The sequence below is a fragment of the Lepidochelys kempii genome, chromosome 1 (assembly GCF_965140285.1).
Source record: "Lepidochelys kempii isolate rLepKem1 chromosome 1, rLepKem1.hap1, whole genome shotgun sequence".
Lineage (NCBI taxonomy): Eukaryota > Metazoa > Chordata > Testudines > Cheloniidae > Lepidochelys > Lepidochelys kempii.
The window spans coordinates 291,002,220-291,029,726 of NC_136380.1; the positions used below are offsets into that span (position 1 = coordinate 291,002,220).

The following is a 27,507-nucleotide window of genomic DNA, read 5'->3' on the forward strand; positions in this document are numbered from 1 at the left end:
ATGAGGAGCCAGCACAATGTGACCAACCACAGTTTGAGAAGCTCTCCAATCAATAGTGAAAGTTTCTGTCAATCTCATTTACATACCAAACACATCTGCACACATTCCTAGATACTAGTTCTGCTCCAAAACCCCATGTTCCTACCTGTGTTTAAGAACTCTACACTATTTGTGGACCTATCTTGTATAGTAGTGCATTAAGTATCAGTGTATATTTTTGTATAACAATTATGCACCAAGTTCCTGTACACCAGTGTTCTCTATCCACACACAGTGTCTAAAACTTGCATACCTACCTGCACTTTTTACATGTCTATATCTATGTACATACCTGTAAATCTTGCTACAAAAAAGAAAAGGAACAGAAAGTTCATTTCAGGTTTAATCACTGTTGAGTGATTATCATTTTTTCAAATTAAATTTAGCACCATGGCATTTTGCCTATTCAATACTAACTTCATCACGGAAAACAAGTATCATGTTTCTTGTTAATATAAAAAGTGTGTGTTTAAGCAGTGCAATACCAAATCCAAAAGCTGTATTTTTTTTTTATTTTTTTTTAGTTATTTCTGATGTTTTTTGGGGTAATTACAGTTAAAGAAGGAATACCCCTTTAGTTCTTGGGAATTTACCAAAAGATATGTTCTTTCCCTCCTTCTCAAGCAGGTATTTACTAATAAAAGCATTTACAGCTACAAAATAAAGCTTGAAGTACAATTCTATGAAGTTCAGGTTCCTCCACATACAATGACCCTTTTTCTGAGGCCAGAAAGCAGGAGTTTAGAAGCCTGCTACCCCATAAACTGACAGACTCAGACCTTGAACTTAGCTGTAATTTGATTTATGAGAGGAATGAATTCTTGAAGGTCTTTTGCTTCGCAATCTTTGAGCATGTGTTCTGAGGCAGAAGGGATAAATGGAAGAACTTCTTCCTCTAGGCAAATAATCATGCGGTGAAGGAACGTGCGAACACCACTTCTGATGACTTCCTTTTGTAATGGACAGCTGAGTGCTGGCAAAAATGTCTGTAAGCAGTCCAGGTATACTTCAGAGCAGCCACATTGCTTTACTGTCTGCTTGTTGCTGAAAGCTTTGCTGGTTCGGCTGTGCAAGCAAATGAACACACAAAGTTCTCTATTAACTCACATTTCAATGGAAATAAAAAGCAACAATGCAGGTCTAGAACAAGACTTACTATAGATATTTAAGAACTCAAATGTACTGTTCAAACATTAAAATTTCCTAAAATGGGGAGCCAAAACACTTAGGGCATCAAATTTTTTGATCACTTACCAAATGTAATTTACTTCACACTAAAAAGCACAGCATACTGAGATTTAAGTTTGAGTGAACTGACCATTCACAAATGGTGCCAAAATGGACAACACTAGAATATTCTCTTTATTTTAACTGAAGTTCTTCATAAGATGTTTCATGAGTCATTTAATGGTAAGTGGTTTGGTTTACTAGAAATTCAGTGAAACTCAAGGATTTTGAAGACCTTAAATCCTCTATTGACACTCTTTCCTAAAAGGTACCTTCCCTGATTTTCTGGGCTGTTTGGAGAGAGTGCCAACCAAAAACAGATTTTGGGGCAATAAATGCTTGCAGAGAAATTCAACCAACGCAATGACAAGCCTGATTCCAAACACTTTTCTCTTAAAAAACAAAAACAAACAATGTATACCTGTCGAGTAAATTTTACTGTACCCACCTAGCAAAGCCAACAGCATGATTGAGGCAGTCAGCGAGTGCCATCTGTCTGTCCTCATCTTGTGCCATCATCAGTTTTTCTAGCAGCACTTTAAACTTCTCCATTAGTGGAGATAACAGATTCCTCATTAGAACCTGTTTCCTTTCTGCAGAGTATTCACTGTTAACTATCAGCACTCCAGCTGTCTCATAAATGAATAATTGATCATCACTGCTTAATAAAGCCTGGTAACCATTTTCCTAGAGCCAAAGAAAGATAGAGAATATATATATATAAATCACCAATTACTGAAATTTTATTCTACTAAATCTTTATAAAATTCCAAAGAGAATAATTGAAGGACAAGGAGTGAAGAGAAATCTCTACAGAAAAAGTTTATTGTTTCACAAAAATGGAAAGTTAAGATATAATAGTTTTAGTTACAAATTTAAGTATAAATTAGAAAAAAGTACAGAAGTGTCTGAAATACAGGCTGTTGGGATTCCCTCCGAGACCTCTTCCACTTGGTTTATCAGAACACCACATCTAGTGCTGGGAGAACACTTCATCCTGATCTCTGGGATCCAAAAACACTCAGCTGGACCCCAGATTGTGTCACTCAGGTTCCTTTATTTGGCATACAGCAAAGCTATGCTGAGTTGATCTGACTCAAGTGTAGGGGGTGGGTATAGGACATACCACACATCCAAAGTTACAAAGAAAACCTCTTCCTTCATATACATGTCTACTATATATTACATCACATTTCTGGACTGGCTTGGTTATTTTGCAGGAAACAATTCCTATGCAGCAAGCTTTGTCCATGCTCGACCTACTTGTATCTTCATCTCTACATTCTTAACTTACCTTGTCCATTATTAGTAAAGGATTTCCTTGGTGTTCTCCCTCTTATCTTAGCTTGCTCAGGCATTCTGCCCTTTTAGCCTACTGACCTATTTACTTATTTTATTTAGCATAAACATTCCGTTTTCAGCCTAATAATCTGTTTACCTCCTTAAATCTATTCTCCAAGAAATGAGGCCTCCCTTTATGTGTTAATTTCTCATGTCAGTGCAGGCCTCAGCTACTCAGGGCCACTACAATTTTCCTCTCCAGTGCTTTTGACAGATCAGTGCACTTTAACAGAAGTATCAATAGGAGCTGCAATTGTTTCCGGACCTCGTGCCAGTTTCAAAGATTTTCAAAGGATCATCAACAGGTAGAAATCTCATTTACACGGGTATTTCTAAAGCCCATGCTTCCTAGGACCCTATTCAACAAGATACTTAAGCATGTGCCTAACTTTAATGAGATGAATAGTCTCACTGAAGTCCCAGGAATTCAATGGGACTACTCATAAGTACATTTCTAAATTTCTACACAAGTACTTACTGATTAGAGCCTTAGTACCTTAGGCACCCAGATGAATATAAATTCACACACTTCATCTGTGAGATGTTATAGAAAATAAGAAGTACTTACAGGTGGAGAAAGTTCTAGCAGATCTTGTATTCTGTTCAGAACATCTTCAATAAAGGGGTTCATCTGTTTACTGAAGTAAAACAAGTAGTATTACATATTTCTAGAAATCACCACTTGCAAAATCTTTGCCCTACTGCAAGAGAGAATCCTGCTCTAACTTGGAGAGACTAGGGTTTGGGTTGGACCAGTATGGTGAACTGCCACCTCTCAGGTTCCTGTGTGGTCCTCCAGAACAACAGTTTTCATTTTAAAGAAGTCTCTGGTTTTAGGATTGTAAGGAAAACCTCAAAAACGTGAATGTAATGAATGCAGAGATGTCTGCATGAGTCTGCAGAGAGCCTGGAAAAATAGCTGACAAGTGGGAATGGCCCTGTTCATTTCAGAGCTTGTCTACACTTACAGGCTACAGCATCTGCGCCGCTGTAGCACTTACTGAAGATGCTATCTATGCAGACAGAAGAGCTTCTCCCATTGGCATAGGTATTCCATCTCTCCAAGAGGAGATCGTGATGTCGACAGGAGAAGCCCTCCTATGGACATAGAACTATCTACACCAAGGGTAAGTTTGATATAACTGCATTACTCAGAGATGTGGATTTTCCACAAGCCTGAGCAATGCCATTATACCAATATAAGCATGTAGCGTAGACCGGGGTTAAATTACATGTTTTCATTAACAGTTGAAAAAGGGTCAGGTTTCTATGTCTGATGTATTGTTCCAGAGTTTTTCCTGCATTTAGGTGCAATATTTGTGCGTGAGAAGTAGGACCAATATGATTTCCTGCTACTAATCATACCACAGATTGAAGAGTTTTAACTGTATTATTAAATAACCTCCATATAAAACAAGTTTTGCCTACTAGGTTAAAGAGAACAAATATATATTCAAAATTTGGTTAACTCTTGTGTAAGTTGTTTTCAGGTTGTCACACTGAGGAATGATACTAATACTGGAGCTCCACTCATGATCTGCCCACAATTGCTGGCTGGTTCCACTAAGATGACGAGCAGCGAAAGTTGCTATTGACCGGTATATCACCATCATTAGACTTCAGCGTTAATACCAAACTGAGGTGAGTTGGGAGAGTTCACATCTGTTTTTCCTCTTTCTACAAATTCAGACAACTCTGCTTCAGTCCACATTTTAAGATTCTCTGCAGTACTGGCTGAATTTTACAAAACCTAATGGGTCTTCCAGAAAAGTACTTTTATGGTGTACCACTTAATTCCAGCTCATTTCAACATGTTGAATTTTGAATAAAAGAAACAGGTCACTGCTCTCTCATCACCTGAAATTCTTTTGCAAAAACTGGATACACCATTTGAAACCACTTTCACTTACTTAAGAGATTTGACAAATCTGGAAAAGAGGTAAGCTGTTCTGCTTCGTACTTTTGGACTAGTATGGCGAAGACCTCTGTGATCTAAGAATGTCATCTGCAATTAAAATAAAAATTTCAGTTTGTATTCGTTGTACATAAGCAGAAAATTTAACAAACCAACAAAATTTCCATCTATCTTTTTCAGAAAATAGATAAGGAACAACAGACAAGTTCTCCAAACACAAAAAAACCTTCCTAATATTTACTTTATCTAGTTGGAGAAAATAAAGTAAGAAGTTTTGTATGAATGATCAAACTTACTAAAACATTTGGAATGTGCTGAGGTTCAACAGCGAAAAATTTTTCATATCTAACCACCGTTTCAAAGAATTCCAGTGTCACTGATGTATGTTGATAGGCACTAACACCAGATGTCACCAGCTGTAGGGAAAAATGCATTAAGGAATTAGGATTAATCATTTATAGTGCAGAACTACAGTTTAGTGAGGTACTGATAATCTTGATGAGCCTTTCCTGTTGAAAGAAAAAACTGCTAGTAAAGAGTGAAACATTTAAGTAACTCTTACTGCTGAAATACTTACAGTTCGCATCATATCCTGCAAAGCGCTTGCTTTTGAAATATCACCAGAGAAGTGAGCACCATGAGAAACAGGGAGAGCCTCAGCCAACATATACAGGAGCCTTATTGCTACCTCTATTTCCATAAACCGTGTAGCCTGCCAATTCCTATAAAATGGACACGAGATTATGCTTCAACAAAGGTCACATTAGCCAACAGAGCTTCATGAAACACTTAAGCTACCAATTTTATTGCCAAATATATTTCCCAGTATTTTCTTGTGAAGTGCCTTGAACTGCATGGCATGGAGAGACTACAGATTTCATCATCATCATCAGTGCAGTTTTCATTAAACATAGGAGCCAACAATCAGTTAAAGTATAACTAGGCAAATAAAGACTATAAGAACACTGGCATCCTGAAATATTGGCCATTGGAGAGTATTATTTTTTACATACACAGACATGCAGCATTTCTTTTCACCATTATAGCAGTATCGTTGAAGCAGTAGAGGAGCATTCTACAAAAATACTATAGGTTTCTCATAGCTGCTATTTAGGATTGAGGAGGAAGACAAATTTGGTATGGTTTGAGTGTTCTAAGTTTTAAAGGAACACTTGATTGTTGTTTTTCCCCAAAGTTATCTATTCGCACTGGGCCTTGATAGTAGCAATATTTGATGCAACTCCCCTTTCCACGGGCACCAGTCTATCACAGCTTCTCAATCCCTCAAATATTTTGGTATTTATCACTATTAGCTTTAAAAATGTATAAGAAGAAGAATATTTATCCACACAATGAAAAGCTAAGGAGAAACTATGCATTTGCTAGATCATGGTGGTCCCTAAAGTGAGAGGATGGTGATAACCTTAAAGTTAGAGAGAGAAGACACCTCTTTTAGAGTTTAAGCCCTCATTTAATATTACAAACAGATCAAGAGGTTTTCTAGAAATCTGAGCCTAAAAGAATAATCAAGATTATTTTACTGCTGAAGACACAGCAAAATGATACTGACCACTAAATTAAATGTAAAGAATGGTTTACCTGAGAGTTCTGACAAGGCCTGCATGAGAAGTTTGTCATCCGTTACTGCATCAAACAATCTTTCCTGAAAGTGCAACCTTTCTTAAAGCCAACTAGAAGAAATATAACTTACTGCAGTGTAGTGTTAAAAACTCTACGGACTGAAGCCAATAGTAACTCTGGTGACACCTGAGCTAATCTGTCCAACAATAGTTTCAGCTGTTTCCTGTATTCCACGAACATTGCTTCATCTTCACCCTGCAACAAATAGATTCTTCATGTAATCCACATTTACATATTTAAGACAGGTTTCAGAGTAGCAGCCGTGTTAGGCTGTATCCGCAAAAAGAAAAAGAGTACTTGTGGCAGCTTAGAGACTAACAAATTTATTTAAGCATAAGCTTTCGTGAGCTACAGCTCACTTCATCGGATGCATTCACCACTGAATGCATCCGATGAAGTGAGCTATAGCTCACGAAAGCTTATGCTTAAATAAATTTGTTAGTCTCTAAGGTGCCACAAGTACTCCTTTTCTTTTTATATTTAAGACATCTGAAAATTACATCTTTAGAAAACTAAGTTGTGATTAGTCATGATACAAAATAGATTATGAAAAGTTAATTGGGTAGATACGTACCAGTCATCTTATTTGCTTGTGTCTTAATGTCATGCCCTTTCTTATTTTCCGTATTACAGTGACATCTAGAGGCTCCAACTAAGAACAGGGCACCGCTGTGTTCAGGATACAGAGTAAGACAGTCCATGCCCTCAAAATTGTAGTTTAAATAGCCAACACAAAATGAAAAAAAGAAAAAGGGCTTCCAGCCCACTCTTGCTTTCTACCCACTTGTTCTGTCCAAGAAAAAAGTTCTCCCTTAACTTTAAAATTAAGTCATACATCCCAAATGATTAAGTGCTGATCATGGCAACTGCTGCAAGTAGGCCAAGCCAACTCCTAGGTAGGCTCTTATCACTCCCACAGTAGCATCTGAGAAATGGAGGCAAGGGAAGATTGGAAAAAGTGTTCTACCTTTATAATTTTCTTTCTACTCAGCACTGGAGAGGCCTCAGCTAGAGTACTGCATCCAGTTTTGAGCACTACACTTTAAGAGATGGACAAGTAGCAAAGCGTCCAGAGGAGGGCAACAAAAATGATAAAAAGTTTAAAAAGTCTGACCTATGAGGAAAGGTTAAAAAAAAAGGGGGGAGGGATATTTAGCCCAGAGAAAAGAAGATGGGGGGGGGGGAAGAAACAACCTTCAACTACATTAAGAGTTGTTATAAAAAGAGGACAATGACAAATACTTTTCCACATGCACAGAAGTTGGACAAATAGTAACAGGCTTAATGTCCAGCAAAGTAGATTTAGGTTTGATATTAGGAAAGACTTTCTAACTATAAGGGTAGTTAGGTATTGGAGCAGGTTGCTAAGTGAGGTGATGGAATCCCCATGCTTGGAGGTTTTTAAGAACAGGCTAGATAAACACCTGTCAGGGATGGTCGAAGTATACTTGGTCCTGCCTCAGCACATAGGGTATGGACTCTCAAGGTCTCTTCCAGCCCTGTGATTCTTCCCTCTCATCAGATTCCCAGTCCCTCTCCACTAACAAGATGCAAACCTGTCAAAACCACCTTCCTTCTTTAGCCAGCCTACTTAATCGTACAGAAATTGGACCTCCTCTCTCCCACCTTCCAAATGAAGCCAAGAGGAACCTCCACATAATTTTGTTGCAGAAATCACTCCTCTGAGGCTACAAAAAATGTTTTCCCCCTTCAGCACAGGATCTTAAACTGCTATCCTTGACTTCTAGCCAGAGATTAAACCAGGGGTTCTCAAACTGGGGGCTGGGAGCCCTCAAGGGGTTGTGAGGTTATTACATGGGGGGTCGCAAGCTGTCAGCCTCCACCCCATACCCTGCTTTGCCTCGAGAATTTATAATGGTGTTAACTATTGTGACTAGGTCAAGCCAGACAGCTACAGGAGAGTGCTGCTATTTTTTTCTTTTACACAACTGTACCCTGATTACACTCCCATCTTGTACAACCAGAGACAGTCAATAGAAACTCCTTGCGTTCCTTTAGTGATTTTGCTTAACTCATCCAACAGTCAAATAATATAGATCAGAGTATCTGGCTGCCTGCTACTTGCAGCAGTCCTTTACAGGAAAAGGGCCCATTTTCCTTCAGAATAGCTGTAAAGGCTTCTGGGGACAAAAATGTAGTGGTGGTAGTAGCCACTTTAGTTGACCCCCTTCTATAATTTAACTGCCAAGTTTTCCCCCAATGTGACTGCACAGTTACACAGTTATATTTATATATCCAGGTTTTATTATTAAACCAAGAATTTTCTTTTTATAACACCACCACTGTTACGCTTACACTTTCACAATCATTACTTTTAACATTTTTGTCCAAACAAACATTTCACATGAGTATCCAAAGTACCTTCCATAAAAACTTCAGAAAACAAAAAGGTGTGGAAAGGAGGGGGGATGGAAAGCAACCAATTAACCCAGGAGAGTGCTTTTTTAAATTGCTCCCTTATCTTAGAGGTACAAGTCTGCATTTGTGTACAACACCCTAGGCTTAACAAGGGTGGAGCCAGGGCTATGGTTAAACCCAATTAATGCACAGAAGGCAGGTATATTAGCCCCAGGATAAGCAGGTCCCTTTTCCCTTGGTAGCTGTCCAGGGGTTACTTTAGGTTAATTAGGACACCTGGGGCCAATCAAGGGCCGGGCAGGAGATAGGAGCTGAGGGAGAAAGGCCAGCTACCGGAGAGCTGAGCAATGCAGACGCTGATAAGCATTAGGAGAGAAGCCACGCAGGTACAGAGGCGAAGGACAGGAGAATCCCTGCCCAACAGGGCAGACGGCCCTTCCAGACCCCGGAGATCTGAGGGATAAGACCCTGCCAGAGGGGAGAGACTGAACCGGGTGTCTGGTCTGTTGCCACTACTCCCGCAGAGGCTACCAGAGACTGAGAGGCTCCCTTCCCCCTCTCCCTGGTCAGCTGGGAGGGACCCTGCTCTGACAGGGTGTGGACAGTAAACCCAGGGGCGTGGGGAAAATTCTGAGGGAAAAGAGGAATACCCTAGCCTGCCACTAAACGGAACCAAGGCGGAGAGGAAGCTTTGTCACAATATATTAAAAACGTGTTTCTAATTTCTAAGGTGGGGTCGCACTCAGAGGCTTGCTATGTGAAAGAGGGCACCACTACAAAAGTTTGAGAACCACTGGATTAAATTTATTGTCTAATTCTGCAGATTAGCTAGTTGGTCAAGAAACTAGTAATGTAATGAGATGCATTGAAAGAGCAGCTGCTAGTTAGCAGGTATTTAAATATCTGAAAAAAAAAATCCTTGTGTGGGTCTGAGATCCTGTTACACTATCATTTGGTTTCTTGCTACAAGTCTGAGTCTGACCCAAATGCAGTTCACTTAAAGCTATTCAAGTTAATACCAAACAATTTGAGAGATCTTTGACCTGTACCAAAACCATTAGGCCTGTCTAAAAATTAGACACTTTGTTTTCTTTGTTCTGCACTTGGAAATTCTGTGTTAATTTGAACCACTGATGTGGATACCCCAGTCATCTAATGTATAGTGTCACAAGGAACAGTATGCATGAGAATGTCAGTTTATGAGCTCAGTTCAATGCACTAATTTAAACTCAGACTTCAGTTCAGACAGATTATTCCAAAAATTCCTGTAAGTAGTTGTTACCCAAACACTAATTTTTAAGAGTATTCCCCCCTTTTGATACATATACTGCTCTGATGGATGTTAAACAGAAGATACGCTTGCATTGAGATAATAGGTTTCAAATCTTAGTTTTTTTAAATTTAGGATAAATACACTGATTGGTATTCACAAATTTTAAACAAAGTTATCTATGTGAACCTTAGGATTCCTCACTTAAGCCAAACAGCCTGTAATTTAAAATTGAGATTTTATATTTACAAAAATCAAGTTTACCTAAATATGACATCTTACCTCATGTTCAAAATTATATTCTTCATCATAGGTCAACTTCTTCATAACAGCCAACATAATTGCCTATAGTGAAGAAAAGTTGATAAAATTAGTGTACTCCAGTACTCCAACAAAGCAATTGATAACTACATATAACCTAGCACTATACTTTGCAGTAAAGCAATCTGGGAAATATTTTAAAATGTAGTAGCTGAAGTTTATATAATTAAAAATTAATCCACCCTTGAGGAGGAATGTTCAAAGAGACTTAATGGAAGTGATGTTTCACAGGGTTTTTGTGAATCAGATAAGTGACCAAATCTTCAGCTATAATCCAGATTTTAAAAGCCTGATTTAGTATAATTGACAGTGCTCAGTTTCTAGCAGTATTATCCAACTCATTAGTTCCCACATATAATCCATATGGTTTAACCCCAAAATTTAAATTCCCACCATATAGCTCCATCATATCTTACATATAAATGTTGTGGGGTACAGGGCGGGGAGAGAAGAGTATTTTTAAACAAGAACCTCCCATAGGTTTTTCAGGGTTTAATGTTTTTTGTTTTGTCCTTTTTTCAATTCCATTTTTAGAAATTGTTATTCTGAGGTATTCAAAGTTTAAAAATAACATATTGGAAGTACTGGGCTCTAATTTCTTTCTGTGAACGAAAAGCTATTCTAAAAAATTACAAGGGAAATGACATGAACATCAAGGTTCTTGTTATGCCTATTAGAAAACAATCATAACCGCCCAGAAGCCTATAGGGGAAATGAGTAAAATAAACTATCACTGGAAATCCAAGAGGGGAAGGGTGAAGTTGTGCATTATTTTGTGAGAAAGAGGAGTGGATTTGATAGAATTAAGCAGCTTCTACGGTCAGATAGGGAATCTGATTATATGGTTTTACATGAAGCGGACTAGCTTATCTTGTTTTTCTGTTAGTTTCAGCGGTAACCTGCCTTGATCTAATGAAACAGAACTGGAACTACACAAGGACAAAACTGATAGGCCTGTTGGCACACAGTGTCCAAAGTGAAAAGCTAACACTGCAGGAATATATTTCTAAAGTGAACATACTATGTGTTGTGTTTTATTTCATAAGACCCTCCTTCCAAACTCTTAATTCCAAACCTCCCAACCCCCGCTTTTCTCTGAGTTGGCATAATTAAAACAATGTAAAGAGAATACTCTAAAGTTCAGTTTGGAAAACTTCTCAACTTGCCTATAGATACAAAATGATATCACTATATTATAGAGCAGGGGTTCTCAAACTGGGAGGTCAGGACCCCCCAGGGGGTTGCGAGGTTATTACATGGGAGGGAGGGGTCGCGAGCTGTCAACCTCCACCCCAAATCCTGCTTGCCTCCAGTATCTATAATGGTGTTAAATAAACTAAAAAGCGTGTTTAATTTATTGGGGGGGGGGGGTCACACTCAGAGGCTTGCTGTGTGAAAGGGGTTGCCAGTAAAAAAGTTTGAGACCCACTGTTATAGAACACACAATCTGGATACAAAAATTCCCAGAATTATGAAAAAATGGATTCAAGTTACTAGAGCTGATTGGGAGGAAGAGAGCTGGAAAATCTGGGCTAAAACAATGTCCATCTTTATATGAACAATTCAAAATAGACTGTAAATTTAACAATTTTTGATTTTTAATATGTTTGGTTAAATGAGGGCAACTCATACTGTCCCTAATGACAAGTCACGACAACTTTATTGATGTATGTTTTGAGACTAACGTATAAAATAGGTAGTCTTAATAAAAAGGGAAATGTTTGTATTTCTGAAGAGTTTTAGGGATCACATTTGCCAAAAATAATGATACTTATCAAATTAGAGCTCTGCTAAGAAGGAACTTCAACTAGTCTTACCTCTACATTAGCTTTTTGCTGCTCCGAAAGCACAGAGAGCTGTAATGAGACATTTCAAATGTTATCTCTCATCAAGTTTGCACTTTCTAATAGTTAAAGGAATAACGATGTGTTTCTTTACAACACTGCTAATGCTTGCAAGCATATTTTTAGGAGAACACAAAACTTCACCCAATCTCATTTCTCCAAAATTCTACAAACAACTGTACATAAGCAGTATGTTCAGAAACCAATAAACCAGAGCTACTATGTGTTAAACACCAAGCTACAAAGTATTTTTATAACAAGTAAACTCCTTAAGAAACCTAACATGCAAAGTAAATGTTCTTAAGTTAGGGAGAAAATAAGTTGCCATATATATTTTTTTAAATTACCTGTTTCAAGATGTGAAGGTAATCGTAACAAAACCCAATAATATTAGATGAGATATCATCATCTTCATGAATTAGCAGCTGCAACATTAGGGCCACTTTCGCTTCAATAGCTTGCAGGGTGTCTTGAGCACTTTTCATATCTCCACTCTTTACCAGTTTAGTCCAGCTAGTTATTAATGCTTGCCCCATTCCATTGACCAGCTTAGAAAATCTGGCTAGAAAATCCACATCATCTTCCTGTAGGAAGAATAGGGATCTGATTAGAAATAGTAGCAAAGACTCAAAGCTCCAACTCCCCAAAGCAGTATAGATTCATGGGCAGTGCTATGCATTGTCTCCTATAGGTACATAGTGCCACGTAAGGAAGTAGCATATGTGTATCCTAAATTGGCACAGTGGTTGCCTGGTTTGTTCTTTCCGTGATGGAATGGGGAGACAAAGATTAAAGCAATGCAAAAAAAATACAACAACTGAGCATCACATTATTATAACTAATTCCCTCTCCCGGGTTAGTCTCCCTGTTCCTTCTACCTCAAAATGAAAAGCGATTTTACTTATACATTCACTCCCCTGAAATCTGTATAATTTTAAGTACACAAGCCCAAGTGATTTCTATGGGAAAAGTTCATACCCAAAAGTAATAAATAGCTGGCAGACATTTTTAAAAACACACTGTGATGAACTCTTCTCTTCTGAAGATAAACAAAGCAGACATGTTTCTGTATTTGCAGAATCAACCCACTTCAAGTAAAAGAGCTAGAAGACCTCTCAGAAAGGAATGTGTTTATTGTCATCCTTCATTACAGATATGAAGTGTTTTACATATGTATAAAGCCATTCATTCTAAAGCACATTATAAATTACACACTGGATCAGGGTAGAGTAGTAGAGATCCTCTTTAGAGCAACTGAGGGAAGGTTTGCATATTGGAATTCCCCAATCATCCTTGCAGCAGCCTGGAGGCTCTTGCAGCAGTTCCCAAACTGTGGATTGTGACCCCAAATGGGGTCGCAGGTCCAACGAGCCAGAATCAGCCGGCAATATGCCATCTTCCCCCAAATATGTCCAGACACGCTCCATGAACACCGTACCAGAAGGCTGCCATTTGGTCTACTAAATGGCAGCTCCTGCACAGAGTGACCTCGCACATACAGTGCATGTAAGGCCATGCTGTGCAGAGGCCACCAGTTTGTAAAATCACAGCCTCCTGACACAGCGTTTGTGGAATAGGTCTGGACATGCTGGATTTGCGGATACTATTTTGCCATTTGCACCAGCTGGCTGTGCAAGCATCCAGCAGAAAGACTTTAATCCAGAAGATCCTTATCTGTGGACAGCAGCCTTATTAACAGAGTATCCTCTGTGCTTGAGTTGGTAGGTATCTGTGCTAGCCTTTTCTTAGATGGGAATCTGCAGCGGCTTGCAAACTCCTTAATGCAGGGCCCATATCTTCTTTTATGCCACTTTGAGTATCCTGCTGGTACTTAATAAAGAATCATTTTAAGTCACTTGTTACCTTGCTGCTCTACTGTCACCACACAGGACCTTCCTAAATCCTGGTCTCGTTTGCTTAACAGTGAATTCCTCTGATTTGTGATAAGAGGTACAATGGACCCATTTTTACACAGAGTATCTGCTTCAACCTCCACCAGTAAGTCTAGTGATACAGTTACGAACAAAAAACCCAAGAGTGCAAGACACATGCTTGCAAATATGACAAGGCTTTCTTTGAGTATGGCTTCACCAGTGTTTGTCAAGAATGAAGAAAGGCCAAAATGGCTGTTATGCCACACAGTGTTAACAACTGAAAGCAAGAAGCCTAACTAACTTAAATGACACTTGGAAATCCTTCACAAGGAACACACAGGAAAATCAAAGTCATTTTCCTGCGCTGAAAAGAACTTTTGCATCAACAAGTACCATTCAAGAAAGCCATGTTAGTCTCTGGCCCTGCTCAAAAAGGCATAATTTGAGGTGAGTTACCACATTGCATAGGCCAAGAAGCTTCACACAATAGGAGAGACTTGGATTTGACAGCTGCAATCGATATGGTGAAAATGTGTGGAGAAAGTGAGGCAAACAAGCAAAGCCAGATCACTCTCCAACAGCTCAATGAAGCAAAGGGTTGAGATGAAAGCAGCAGATCAGGGAAAACATCTGAAAAAACAAGTTATTGCTCTTCCTGTTGATGTGAGCACAGAGGGTCGTGATGCACATTTCTTGGCTTTTCTGAAATGCACATGAGAGGATGCAACTCTCGAAGACATTCTGTTCTGGGCCTCCATCTTCCCAGACACGAGATGGTGCACTGAATGCTTGATGTGTTACATGCAAGACAAAAATATCCCATGTGATTGCATGATGGGCTTTTGCACAGACGGAGCTCCATCTATGGCAGGCCGCAAAGCAGGTCTGAGTGCACAGATAAAGAAAGTTGCTCTGTCTACTGTGTGGACTCACTGCATGATTCACAGAGAACAAAAGGCATCTAAACCTTTGAGTCCAGAGCTAAGTGAAGTTTTGCAGCAGGTCTCATCTATTGTAAACTACATCAAGTGTTTGCCTCTTCACACATGCCTTTTTGGAAAACTATGTGAAGACATGGGGTCTGATCATGATGTGATGTTCCACACTGAAGCTCACTGGCTCTCGAGAGGAAAAGTACTGAGACGATTTTTTCAACTGAGACAAGCTGCATACCTGTGCAATGGACAACAAAGAATGAATTCACTGAATTTTCTATGTGACCAAAGCAAGATGTGCCTTCTTGTCTATTTCACAGACACATTTGAGAAACTGAACGAATTGAATACAGGTCTGCAAGGAAAGCTCACATCCTTTACCTTAGTGATCAAAGAAAAGGATTAATGAAAACAATTGTTTTTCGGAAGAATAATCTTTTGAAGGCAAACGATGAATCCTTTCCACAGCTTTGCAAGTTCTTGGCTGACAACAAAATTATTCAGCCTCCCACACTGGTGATGGTTGAGCTGAGCATCTCATCAGATGGAAGAACAGCCTACATCCAAATTACCTGGATTCCTTGGTCACTAGGTTGCTGTCTGGGGTCACAGAAAACAGTAAGTCTCAAAATGGGGTTATGGAGATAAAAAGTTTGAGAACCCCTGTTCTAGAGTCTAGCATATGAGGAACAGAAAGCAGGAATGCTCCTTCTGCCTTCAAGCAGCCAGGGAGGAATAGTGGAGAGGCTTCCAGTTTATCAGACACTTAGAACTGGAGACTCAATGACAGCAACTTGAGCAGGAATTGCAGCATCTTCTCCTTTCTCTATAGCTGGGTGAAGGAGGCTGGGTTCTCATCTAAGCATTGCTCTGACGAAAGGGAGCCCATCTTTTGCTAGTAAGTTTATTTCTCTGACTATTAAGTGTCTGGTAACATTTTCAAACCCTACGTGAGAGGAAATAAGCACACATGACACAATAAATTAGAAGAGTACAGAATTGGGGGCGGGGCGGTGTGGAGGAGGAGAAAAAAATAAATAAGGCGAGGCAGGGTGAAAAATGTTAGAGTCAGAGCTCAAAGCCAGAAGGGATCACTATATCATCCAGTCTGACTTCCCTGTACATAACAGGACAGCATCACCCACACATTAAACCCTGCAACTGAAATGAGACTAAAGTATTACAGCCCTCAAGAGACTAGACTTATGTGCCACAGGTAGAGAACAGGAGGAATCAAGCTGCACCTGTGCTCAAGGCCCCTGCAATGGCAGGGAAGCGATTGAGGTATACTCACATAATTCCAGCAAGTGACCTATACCCACATGCTGCAGAAAAAGGCAAACACCCCCTATAGTCAATTCCTAATCCCCACATGATCAGTTAAGACCCTGAGCATGTGAGCAAGAACCAGCCAGCCAAGCACCTGAGAGAATGCTTGGTGCCTGTAAGCATGTCGGCAGGTATGGGTCTCCCTCACTGTCAGTCTCTGAGGGAGGCCACGCCCCTTTGCTGACATGCTCCTGAAACAACAATCTAAGTAAAGGGGAGAACTCATCCATCTCTGGCTCCAACCCTTAGGCAAGGTAGAGCCACAAATAGTTCAGAGGCCTAGGCCCTCAGGCAGGGTGGGGCACCAAACAAAGAGCCTAAGGTGCCGGCAGGGGTTGAGCGCCAGCAAATAGTCTACGGTCCTAGCTTGTCAGAAATAAACTAGGCCAGGCCTCTTGGCTGGAGATGGGGAAGCTGCCAGCCCAAAGGTGGGGTGGCAGAGGGTAGGGGGACGCGGGCCCACCCGACTCTGCCACATCCCATCCCAGGGCCCTAACAGTGGTCTGCCATTGGGTCAGAGGGGATCCGCCCGCAACAGGCTGACCTAGAGTCAGCCAGCAGCATAGCCACATAGATGGCTGCCCCGGGCCACTTCCTCCCATCAGGGTGTATCTGAAGCCCAGGTCGTCCTCCATCTCCCTAGGGTATACTGCTTATCTGAGCTGCAGGGCTTGCCTTTTGCACTTCCTGTTCCTGTACCACCCTTCCAGTTCCAGCATAGTGGCCGAGATCTTCCTGGTTCCGCCTACCAGGGGGCATCTGGCTCTCCCACCTCAGAGCACTGGCTTACACCCCACAATCTCCCATCTCTAACCATGGCCATACTTGATGCTTCAAAGGAAGATGGTAAAAAACCCTCCTGGAATACACTGAGGCAAAAATATCCCTTCTGGACCCCTGCCGGTGGCCGGCTGAAACCCCAAGGCATGAGCTTTAGGAACATAAGACAAACCAGAAGTGAGCTGCAGGGCTGTTGAGCCCTGTCCCTTACCATCACAAACAACCCCCAACATAAAACTGTACTCAAATTTGTCCAGAACTCCTAAAAATTGTTTACCCCCACAACTCCTATTGGGAAGCTGATCCAGAACCTCACCCCCTCTGATGGTTAGAAGCCTTCTAATTTCCAGCCTAAATTTGTTTATGGCCAGTTGATATTAATTTGTTTTTGTCCTTACCTTAAATAGCTCTTCACCCTCCTTGGTACTTACCCCCTAATGCATTTAGAGCAATCAGCCATATTCCCCTCAGTCTTCTTTTTGTTAGACTAAAGAAGCCAAGCTCTTCTAGAGTCCCCTCAGAAGATAAGCCCTCTATTCCCCTGATCATCAAATCTTATTTATGTAGCTGTGTGACTTATCTCCAAAATACCAGTTTACTAACCTGATCAATACTGAAGAGACCAGCAGACTGTAACACTTGACACAAAGATTCTACCAGTTTTGTTTTATCAGTTGGGTCCATTCCCTTATTTACAATTTCAAACAAACAGTCACATGCTTCCTCCCGAAGAACTTCTACAGACATGTGACCTAGCAGCATATTTATAAACCTAGAAAGGTGAAAACAAGTTAATATATAGACACACTACATCATCACATGCGTAAGCGAAGTCATATAATTTGTATGTTTTCCTACTTACAATGTAGTTTCACTTTAAATTAATTTAAAAGCCTATATAGTGCATGTGGTTTGTAGATCTAGACAATAGCGTGTGTCATTTATAAACGTAGTAGTCAGACCCATCTAACACTATGGCCTACATTGCTTTGTGAAATCTCTCTCCACTGCCGAAAAATCAGCAAGTATTAAAAAGTTACTTAGAACAGGAAGTTTGGGTGGCACAATTTTTTTTTTGTATTTCTAGAACAGATTTTTGACATAGGTTGTTGTAAGAATCATATTACCATGCCACTGACAGGACTGCATACAAAAATACTATCAGAAAGACAAAGATTTCTAATGAAAAAGAATCCTTACCTTTCATTGGCTATCAGACTCAAATCTATCCAGGAGACATAAGCTCCAACTACTTCAAGGCACTGGCATGTCAACTCTGCATTAGTATATTGATAATTTTGTAAGATTTGGTACCACGACTCCACCAGGCTTGGAATGCACTGTTCTCTCATGGTGTCTTTTAATAAAGTATTTCTACGAGCCTCCTATAAATACAGCAAGAGCACATGTTCATCTTTTTATAGATTAGTCGCTTTTGCACATTCACTATCAAATGTAAACACTTGGAACAGTTCATGTCCTTGAAAGATGCAAATATTCATAATCCACATTTATGTTTTCCTTATTTTGTTTCCTACTGCTTATTAACTTTAAAAGCTTACTCAAAAGCTGGTAGCCCCAAAACTGCAACTACTTTTCCCGTCTGCTGACAAAACCAATACATACAGTAATTCAAAACAATTTCCAGTCAGCAATTTCCTTTTCTGAAAAGACACTTATAAATGCCAAAAAGGGAAGCAGAAAGACTTCCAAGCCCTATTTTTAAAAAAACATATGAAGAATTATAAGTGATGCCTCATCAGAAACTGGAACATTTTAAAAATTAATCAATTTTAAAAACATCAAGTGGACAATAGTCCATTAGACTTCCCACACTACTTCTCATGCACAAACAAAATGCTGCTGTTACGGGGTCACAAACATTACAGAGTTTGTTTAAATTCAAACACTAATTGTTTTGATTGAAATTTAAGAACTCATGAAGAAAGGTTTTTATAAAGTTTTATACACACAGCTGTTGAATGTAAACTACCCTGTAATTCTTTTAAGGCAGAATCCTCCTGGTGAAGAACAGAATCCCTTTTGTTGCAAATAAGATGAACAGTCCTTAAGCCCCAAACAATATTAATATGTTGCAACATAAAAAACATGACATAACTTGCCTCTGATGTATGAACTACATCCCGGTCTACCAGCTCAGCATCAACAGCCATAAGGATTCTGAGGTACAGATCTACTCCTTGAGGGTTAAGGTCTACTACTGATAGAATATCAAAAAAAAACTTGGGCCATTTTGTGAGATATTCAGTGACAAAAAGCAATGCAAAGACTTGTGCTGCTTTGTTGCGAATAAAAGTCTTCTCTGGTTGGGGATTCAGCATCTGGGAGAAATAAAATATTTTCTTTATATTTCTTTTACACATTAGAAGAGAATAACTGACTGATTTCGTTGTCCCCCTGTACTTAATCAACGCAAACACCATCTCCCATTTCACAGTCATGCAGATTATGTGAAATAAAACAAGTGTGCAAAAAAACCCAAAAAAACCCTTTCCCCCCCAATAATCTTATATTTTAAACATTATTAATGCTTTTGAAGAAGATTCAGTTTAAAGACCATTTAGGTGACAATATTCTTCCTATATGATATGGATAAAGGTGCTCTGTGCAGTTGAAAAAAGGAAATCATGTAATTTTTGACAGCAAATACTATCTTGGCTATCTTGATGGTTTGGAAAAAAAGAGCTTTACAAATACAAAAACCACTTGGTTCTCAACTTGTGCTTTGTTACCCCAATTGGCTGCTGTTTTTGCAGGTGATGAGAAGCTGTTCCCAATTCTCCTTTATTCAGAGAACGAACTGGGCAGGTACCAAATTCCACCATCCTTCTGCTACTATACATTTTTCTCCTCATCTCCCTTCACAAGCTCCTTAGCATGTAGCAGCCTTCTGCAAAGGGAAACTAACTAGGTACACTGACCCATATTAGCAGACTTCAAGCAAGCTACTAGCATGATACTGGATGCCACTTGCTATAACTAATTTTAGAGAGCGCAAGAGGTGAGCGAAATGAACACTAACTAATAAATGTGTATCAACTGCTGTAAGGTGGAAGTATGCCCCTGTGCCTGGTCTACAATGGAGAAGGTGAAATCAGAAAGGTGGAATATCTTTTCAAGAGAGGAAAGACAAGTGATCCTGCCATTTACCCCACAAGTCTAACTTCAATCTCTAATAAAATAATAAGACTAATACACCATGAAACAACTGCACCTTCTTTCAGAAGTTTAGTGAAGAGCAGCAAAAGTGGAGAGATTTAATTAAGAGTTAAAATATTTAGAGTTTGGCTGAGTGTTGACTAAGATGGGTTCTATGTAGGCATTTATATCATGCCTATCACTGTGATATTGGATAACAGTTTACAAAAGGTTACGTGTTTCAAGAAGGGAGAGAAATAATTTAGTGCAGAAACAGAGGGAGATAATTGGGAGTGCAGTTAAGGGAATATTCAAAAAGTCTTCTTCGCAATGATCTATTTGATCAGGGCAGAGTACCCCTAGGAAAATTCTGGAAATTGTATTGCTTGACATTTAAAGCTACACTGGACAAACTACTACTCAATATACCAGGGACGTATCGTGCATTGTCAAACAGATGGACCAAGTAATCTTTTTTGTCTCTATATGACTTTTTCCCACCCTCTCAATAGCCAGAAATTAGGGCTGATGGACAGGAGTCTCCAAAAGAGGAAGAAGGATGCTCCCAACTTCAGGCAATGAGAGAATAGTGGAAGTTGAGTTATATCCCTAAAAAAGAAATCTGTAATGCTCCAAAAGAATTGGCATAACTGGTTTCTTAACTGAGGTGTACGATAGGAATAAAAGCAGAGATAACAATTTCAACATTATTTTAAGCACATTTAATTACAAACTTGTTTTCAAAACAAGAGTTTTAAAAAAATATAAAACCTGAAGAATTATAATGTCAATCATATGTCTGAATACATTTTTCTATCAGGTAGCTTATCTTTTTATGGGGTACATAGGAAGCAAGCTTTACACCTAGTTTCAAACCTTTAATCTGGTACCAGTTAGTAACCCCGAATAAGCCTGCTGAACATTATTAATTGTTGTAAAAGAAAAAACATTTACCTGAGCTTGTAGCCACGTTACAAGTGTTTCCCTGATTAGCTGCTGTTGGACTTCAGTAAGTTCAGAATATCTGAAACAAATCATTCTGATCAAAACTGATCCTATATCTTGTTAGTTTGCTTACTTCTGGTTCCAAAGATTAAAAAGGCAAAAGCTAAATTACTTAGACATCTGTACTGCCTTCATACACAGACTGTTCTGTGCAATCTACATAAAATCTTACCACAGAAGGAATTCTCTTAACTGTTTGCATATTAGTGTTCTAAATCAAAGTTTAAAATACTTTCTAGTAACCTATTTAATGAAAGCCATTCTGCACCATATGGGAATAATTTTACTTGTCTGTGTCAGATTGCCATAGCTTTTCTACTACACAATTGTACTTCCTCCCAGTCTTCTAATATCACCTTTAAGACATATAAGAAAAAAAGGGAATTTGTCTATGCTGACTGGGATTACTATTTTTAATTAAGATTCAAATGAAAATTAAATTGCATTAGACATTAAAAATTAATTCATTGTCTTAACTGTGGTTATTCCTTAACTGTGAGCAGTTATTACAATATTGTATTTACATCAAAGCCATTAGTTATCCCATTTGACATTAATACTGAAGGACCGAAGGGTAGTTTCAACTACCACTATCATTGCTCTCTGTTGCTAAATTCAGTTTTGTCCTGATTAACTTACCGTAAGATATGGAATTAAAGATATATAAAAATAAAACACACAAATAAAAGTATCATAATTTGAAGCAAAACACCTTCATAAATAAATGTATTTCCCCACTATTTAAGAATAATTTTACATTTAAAAAAGTAACAACATAAGCCAAACCTACAGTATCTCCAACAAAAACTATCACTTCAAAGACCAAAAAACAGTAGTAAATACAACACATACAGGTATAGAAGTTAATTTATGTAAGTTTAATGGGAAAAATAGAATGTATATGGCCAAGTGCAGACTTCTCAATGCAATTAATATACATTGTCGTAAAAAGCCAAAATAACTAACTGAAAAATGGCTAAAAGTTTGAATAACCAAGTTTCCACTGTCTACTTTTTTAAGTAAAAATATTTTGAATATTACTGATAAAGCTTTTAATTTCTTTCCACAGATTGAGCGGGAAAACAATTGTTCTATACACTATTACTATAAGAAGAAAAGGGTTTCTCACTTGAATTTAATTTGATGTTCTATAACTTGAAAGCAGAAGAACTTGATGTGATCATCACTGGAATTAGAAGAGAAAATGCACAATCAACACAATGGAAATATTGCAGCCCATTTCTCCAGGAAGAATACGCTCCTGGAACTGTGCAATCAGTTATCGATTCTTGTGAAGAAGAACTGCTCTACTATAGAGAAGAAAATCAGTTCTATCTGCTGCAAAAATTTCAGAGTACTTGACCAGACATGAAAATGAGCACAGTCATTACAAATACACATTATCAAACATACAACCAGTTTTGATTTTTTTTTCCTTTTTAACAACTCATTTGTTATATTGCCTCATTTATTCAATTGTTATATTTTAACCATAGCACATAGTCAAGGGGTGCTTTACTTACAGAATTTCATGCAGAGTTAAAAGCTTTTTTGTTTTATATTATGCTGCAAAAGATAAGAGTCTAATTCCAGCTCCTTGCAGCAAAAAAATTTTAAACCCATCATGACGACATCCACTTGAGTCTTCAGCTGAGTCACTACTGAACGTAATGGTCGGGATGGTTCACAAATAGCGACCACTAGCCTGGCTTCAGCTTTCAATTGTACTTCACCTAGTGCTTAATTTCACTTATTACAAAGTGATTGAGAGGTGGAAACCAACTCAACTATTTTTATAAACAAGTTCTGAAAAGTTTGGAGTACCATCACTGTAAGTGAACCATTAAAGGAAAGCTGTAGCTGGCCGTTAAAACTGGAGAGGGGTTGTAATGACAGTCAAGAGAACTTTAAAACAAATTATGACAGTCTGAAGACTCCAACATGTTCCACAGTAACAGAAATAATTTGAAGCTAAAAATCATCACTGAACGTGGGACGATATAGTTATCTCATGCCAATATAACCTATTTTTCTTGACAAAAAAATTAAAGACACCAACAGCACAGAGTTTAGTTTTAACTTTTTTTTTTTTAAATAAAAATCACATTTTTAATCCCAGTAAGGCATTTCAGAGTATAGTACCTAGCTGTTCCATCTTGGGCAATAAAAGGCTCTACTCCTCTCATGATACACTATGTACTGAGGCAGAGCAAACACTCCATTCCCTCTCATGGTTTATTCTTGAGTTACTGAATTTCACATAATTTACAGTGTAACAAATATTCTCCCAAATGGCAAATACCAGGGGAAAGATTTTAGCATGACATTAAAAGTTCAAAACTTGTGTACATACAAGAAATTAAAAACTGATAGATTAGAACTCAAACAGGCTAGGTCATCAGCAGGTCTATTTCCAAACATGTTTTTTCACTCAAGGAGGTGAGGAATGGGAGTGCTGCAGAAGCAGAATACCAAAAAAAAAAAATTAATATTCCTGAAATGTTTTGCCCCTTATTATTGCGGACATTAACTCTTCAACATTTTATGCAGTAGGATAAAAGTTACTTTTAGAAGCAAATTAATCGCAAAATCATACTTTAAAGAAATGTTAGGGTTCTAAATGAATTTATTTTTTGTAGAGCATTTTGAAGTTAAAGAAGAACTGGCAATTACAAAAAGCAAGCAAATTTAAAGATGTGATTAATATCCAAAATAGCCAATCCAAGGACATTTAATACAACTTAAAACAATTTTTTCTTTTCTAGTTTCAACATCCAAACTCTGATGAAATGCCTAGCAAGCTAATGATACTTCAGCCACAGAACCTGGCAGTAACCAGCCTAGAGTGACAAGTTAAATGCCATTTAATGCAGCTTTTCAAAGTTACCTTATCTATCCCACAAAGTTGTGTCATTCACAAAGGATTTTTAGGAGCGTAACATATACCACAGGATTTGCTGCATCTTGCCCTCAGTCTAGCAGAGTTCAGTGGTATAAGAAAGTCAACTGCACAAAGCATGTTCAGTAATCCCACTGAGCAAGATCTGGCAGTCAGTTTGTGTCTAGACATCAAACAAAAAACACCCGATTTAATGTTTTAAATTAACGTGTTAAATGTCCCTCAACCTGGTTAATTGTGGTATATAATTAAGTGTTCTGACCATATTTATCTTTACAAGTACCCTCTGAAGGATCTTGTTTTGGCCATATGTTGCTGAAAAATGTCAGTCTACATTTGGCAAATTTAGTCTCAAAATGCCAATTTTTCAGAGTTTGTTTTTAACAACCATTGCATGCTCTTCTAAGCCTCAGATCACTGGACGTTACTAGAAGTGGCATACAGAAGTAGTAAGCCACCATAAGCTATTTCATCATAACGAGACATTTATTAAGCCCTAACCTCAGTTCTGCGGATACATTAATTCATTAATTTAAAATCTAAAACAGAGGTGTTTAGTTAAAATATATATACATATCTGCTGCTGCATATTAAGGGTGCAGTAATAATTTCATGAGAAACAGTGTGGCCTATTCTCAGCACAAAAGTGGGTTTAAAATAAGGTGGTGTTGGCGCCCACTCACCACTGGCTTGCTGTAGCCTTCAGTAAGCCTTGGAATTTTTCAAAGTAAAATTCCAACAACCTAAGGAGTGGAAATTTTGTTTCTCCAAGTACATAATGAAACACTGCTAATGCTTCAAAGCATTGTTTAGCTGAATTTGGCAAAAATGTGTGTATGAAGATTTAATTTCCCTATGAAAATTGCCATTTTGATATATAAAATGGCATTTTCCCCATAAAAAAAAAAAAATGCAGCCCTGATTATAGAAGAGCACTGAGACTACTCATTTTTTGTGTGTTTTTAAAACAGCTATGTCAAACTGCCAAATAATTTGGACCAACTTTAACAACAAGTCTGCTTCTAGGTGGAAATCTTACACTATGTGTAGCTTCGGCATGGAGCCAGTTATAGGAGAGTTCTAAATCGATGACAGAAAGGGTCAGTTACAAAAACACTAAAAAAGTAGTTATGTGCACACATTAAAACAGATTTATTATAAATCAAACCCATTTATACAATCTGATTAGCAACAAAAAAAGCCATAAAGAAGCACAGCGTTCAGAATACTTTTGAGAATAACTATAAATCCATAAAAATAGTTTATTACCTGTATATCCTTTGGGCTAATGCTTCTGCACAGACCTGCCAAGAATCTTGGGAGATCTTCAGCTGTTCAAAATAGGCCAATGCCTGCAATCATCCCAAAACATTTTATTTAGAATTGCCAAGGACCAGGTAAAGCATGTGTAATTCCAAGCAAGTTCACGATCAAAAGGTAAGGGAGGTGTCATTTGATTCATAAAAGCTCCAGAATTATAAATTCCCTGGTGTCACCCTGTAGTGTTGGGCAGGGGGACTTGCTGCCCACTCCCCCAGCTCCAAGTTCTCTGCTTGATGGAAATTTGGATAATACTGTGTCATCAGAAATGGCTGAAGTTGAGTATCATTTGAAAGCCCCTTCTCCCATAAACACAAACATGTACCAAACATGACAAACACAGAACAACTATGTAGATATATAATCAAGAAAATGTTTTTTAAAAAAATCAACATTACTATTTTACATTTTTATTTGTAGTTTAACAGTGTCACATCAAACATACAGCCCTTGCAAAATTAAAGTGTGGCCCTCAACTGACTCTTATCAGTTAATGTTCAGAACATAACTGATTGTTTTATTGTTATAGATGATTATAAATGGAAGGAATGCTTCAAGATGATCTGACATCAGCAAAAAACTGTTTACTGGTACTGATCATCAGCTTTATTATGCCCCCAAAAGTTGTAACAAGGCTGGTTAAGATGCCAGCATCCAGCCAGAAATTACGGGAATCCATCTGCAAATGGTACGCACATAGTTACATAATATAATTATAATCCCAAAGTATTTTATTAAAGCTCCTTGTTTTTACTTTGGTTTTGACCATTTTTAGGCATCAATGGGAGACTAATAATACTGTCTAGTAGCTGAATCTTTGGAGAATGCCACTGCAGAGGACTTAAACACAACATTCTGTGGCACCTTATATGCTATAAGAAATGCACCCATAACCTGAATTTGGCAAGGTTGGAGAGGAAGTGTATTGGGCATCAGGAAAAGTTCAAGATGCCAGGACAAGTGCCAGCTGTGACCAAGATTTGCCTTATTCTAGGTCCCAATGCATGCATTTCGAGAAGAACACCTACTTCTGCAGTAAGCCAAAAGCATCCATGAAACACAGTCTGAATACATGAGACAGGTGAAAAACTGTATGAAGCAGAAAGAACGAGGAGTACTTGTGGCACCTTGGAGACTAACATGCCTCCGATGAAGTGGGGTTTAGCTCACAAAAGCTTATACTTAAATAAATTTGTTAGTCTCTAAGGTGCCACAAGTACTCCTTGTTCTTTTTGCTGATACAGACTAACACGGCTACCACTCTGAAACCTGTAGGAAGCAGTTATCTCTTAGCAAGAATGTTGCATGGAAAGTAAAGGGGAACACTGACTCAAAAGATGCCCTCACACAACACTATATCACATCCAGTGACACACCTGAGAACATATGTAAAATGTTGCATCGAAAGGTAAAAATAACAGAAACAAATACTGATTTTACTACTGCAAACTATGCAACTCATCTGGAGTTCATAAATTGCCTCACAGAGGCTCTAATGCAGAGGTGGGCAAACTATGGCCCGCGGGCCCCTCCGGCCCGGCCCCTGAGCTCCTGGCTCAGGAAGCTAGTCCCCAGGCCCTCCACTACTGTTCCCCCTCCCCTACAGCCTCAGCTCACTGAGCTACTGGTGCAATGCTCTGGGCAGCCAGGCAGCGCAGCTGCAGAGCCACGGCCTGACCCAGTGCTCTGTGCTGCGCAGTGATCTGGCTGGCTCCAGTCAGGCGGCACGGCTGCAGCGCTGCCAGCCACCGGTGCTGCAGGCAGCGCAGTAAGGGGGCGGGAGCAGAGGGGGTTGGATAGAGGGCATGGGAGTTCAGGGTGGTGGTCAGGGGACAGGGCGGTCAGAGGGTGGGAAACAGGGGGGTTGAATAGGGGCAGGGGTTCTGGGGGGCAGTCAGGAAGGAGAGGGGGGTTCAATGGAGTGGTGGGGGACAGTTAGGGGATGGGGGGGTTGGATGGGGCAGGGAGAGAAGCTGGAGGGGACGGATGGGGGCAGGCCCTCCATACAATTCTGGAAACCCAATGTGGCCTTCAAACCAAAAAGTTTGCCCGCCCCTGCTCTCATGGGTGGGAAGGTGGTGGTGATGGCCAATGCAGAGGCTTAGTACACAGAAATATGTGCTCTGAACAGGATTAAAGGGGAACAAATGCTTAGCAGAAAGCCTCTTAAAGCACTTATTGAAGATCACTCTGGGATATGGACCAGTTTTTAGCAATCTGATCTGTGGA

The 27,507-nt window shown here is 39.1% G+C and overlaps 1 protein-coding gene across 4 annotated transcripts in view; it reads right to left on the minus strand.

Annotated features, from left to right (window-relative positions):
* XPOT (exportin for tRNA) overlaps positions 1–27,507 on the minus strand; it is a 64,500-nt gene that overhangs the window by 15,670 nt on the left and 21,323 nt on the right. For 3 of the 4 annotated variants that reach the window (XM_073327892.2, XM_073327891.2, XM_073327893.2), the window contains exons 3-18: positions 25,228–25,310; positions 22,189–22,245; positions 21,009–21,078; positions 19,019–19,237; positions 18,096–18,280; positions 17,499–17,667; positions 12,325–12,561; positions 11,951–11,989; positions 10,095–10,157; positions 6,234–6,358; positions 5,100–5,244; positions 4,819–4,938; positions 4,518–4,612; positions 3,176–3,245; positions 1,715–1,953; positions 819–1,104 (exon numbers count right to left, since the gene is read on the minus strand). In XM_073327892.2, coding sequence (XP_073183993.1) covers positions 819–1,104; positions 1,715–1,953; positions 3,176–3,245; positions 4,518–4,612; positions 4,819–4,938; positions 5,100–5,244; positions 6,234–6,358; positions 10,095–10,157; positions 11,951–11,989; positions 12,325–12,561; positions 17,499–17,667; positions 18,096–18,280; positions 19,019–19,237; positions 21,009–21,078; positions 22,189–22,245; positions 25,228–25,310 — 2,202 coding nt within the window. The remainder of the gene's footprint in view (positions 1–818; positions 1,105–1,714; positions 1,954–3,175; positions 3,246–4,517; positions 4,613–4,818; positions 4,939–5,099; positions 5,245–6,233; positions 6,359–10,094; positions 10,158–11,950; positions 11,990–12,324; positions 12,562–17,498; positions 17,668–18,095; positions 18,281–19,018; positions 19,238–21,008; positions 21,079–22,188; positions 22,246–25,227; positions 25,311–27,507) is intronic. The other variant, XM_073327894.2, reaches the window with a different exon arrangement.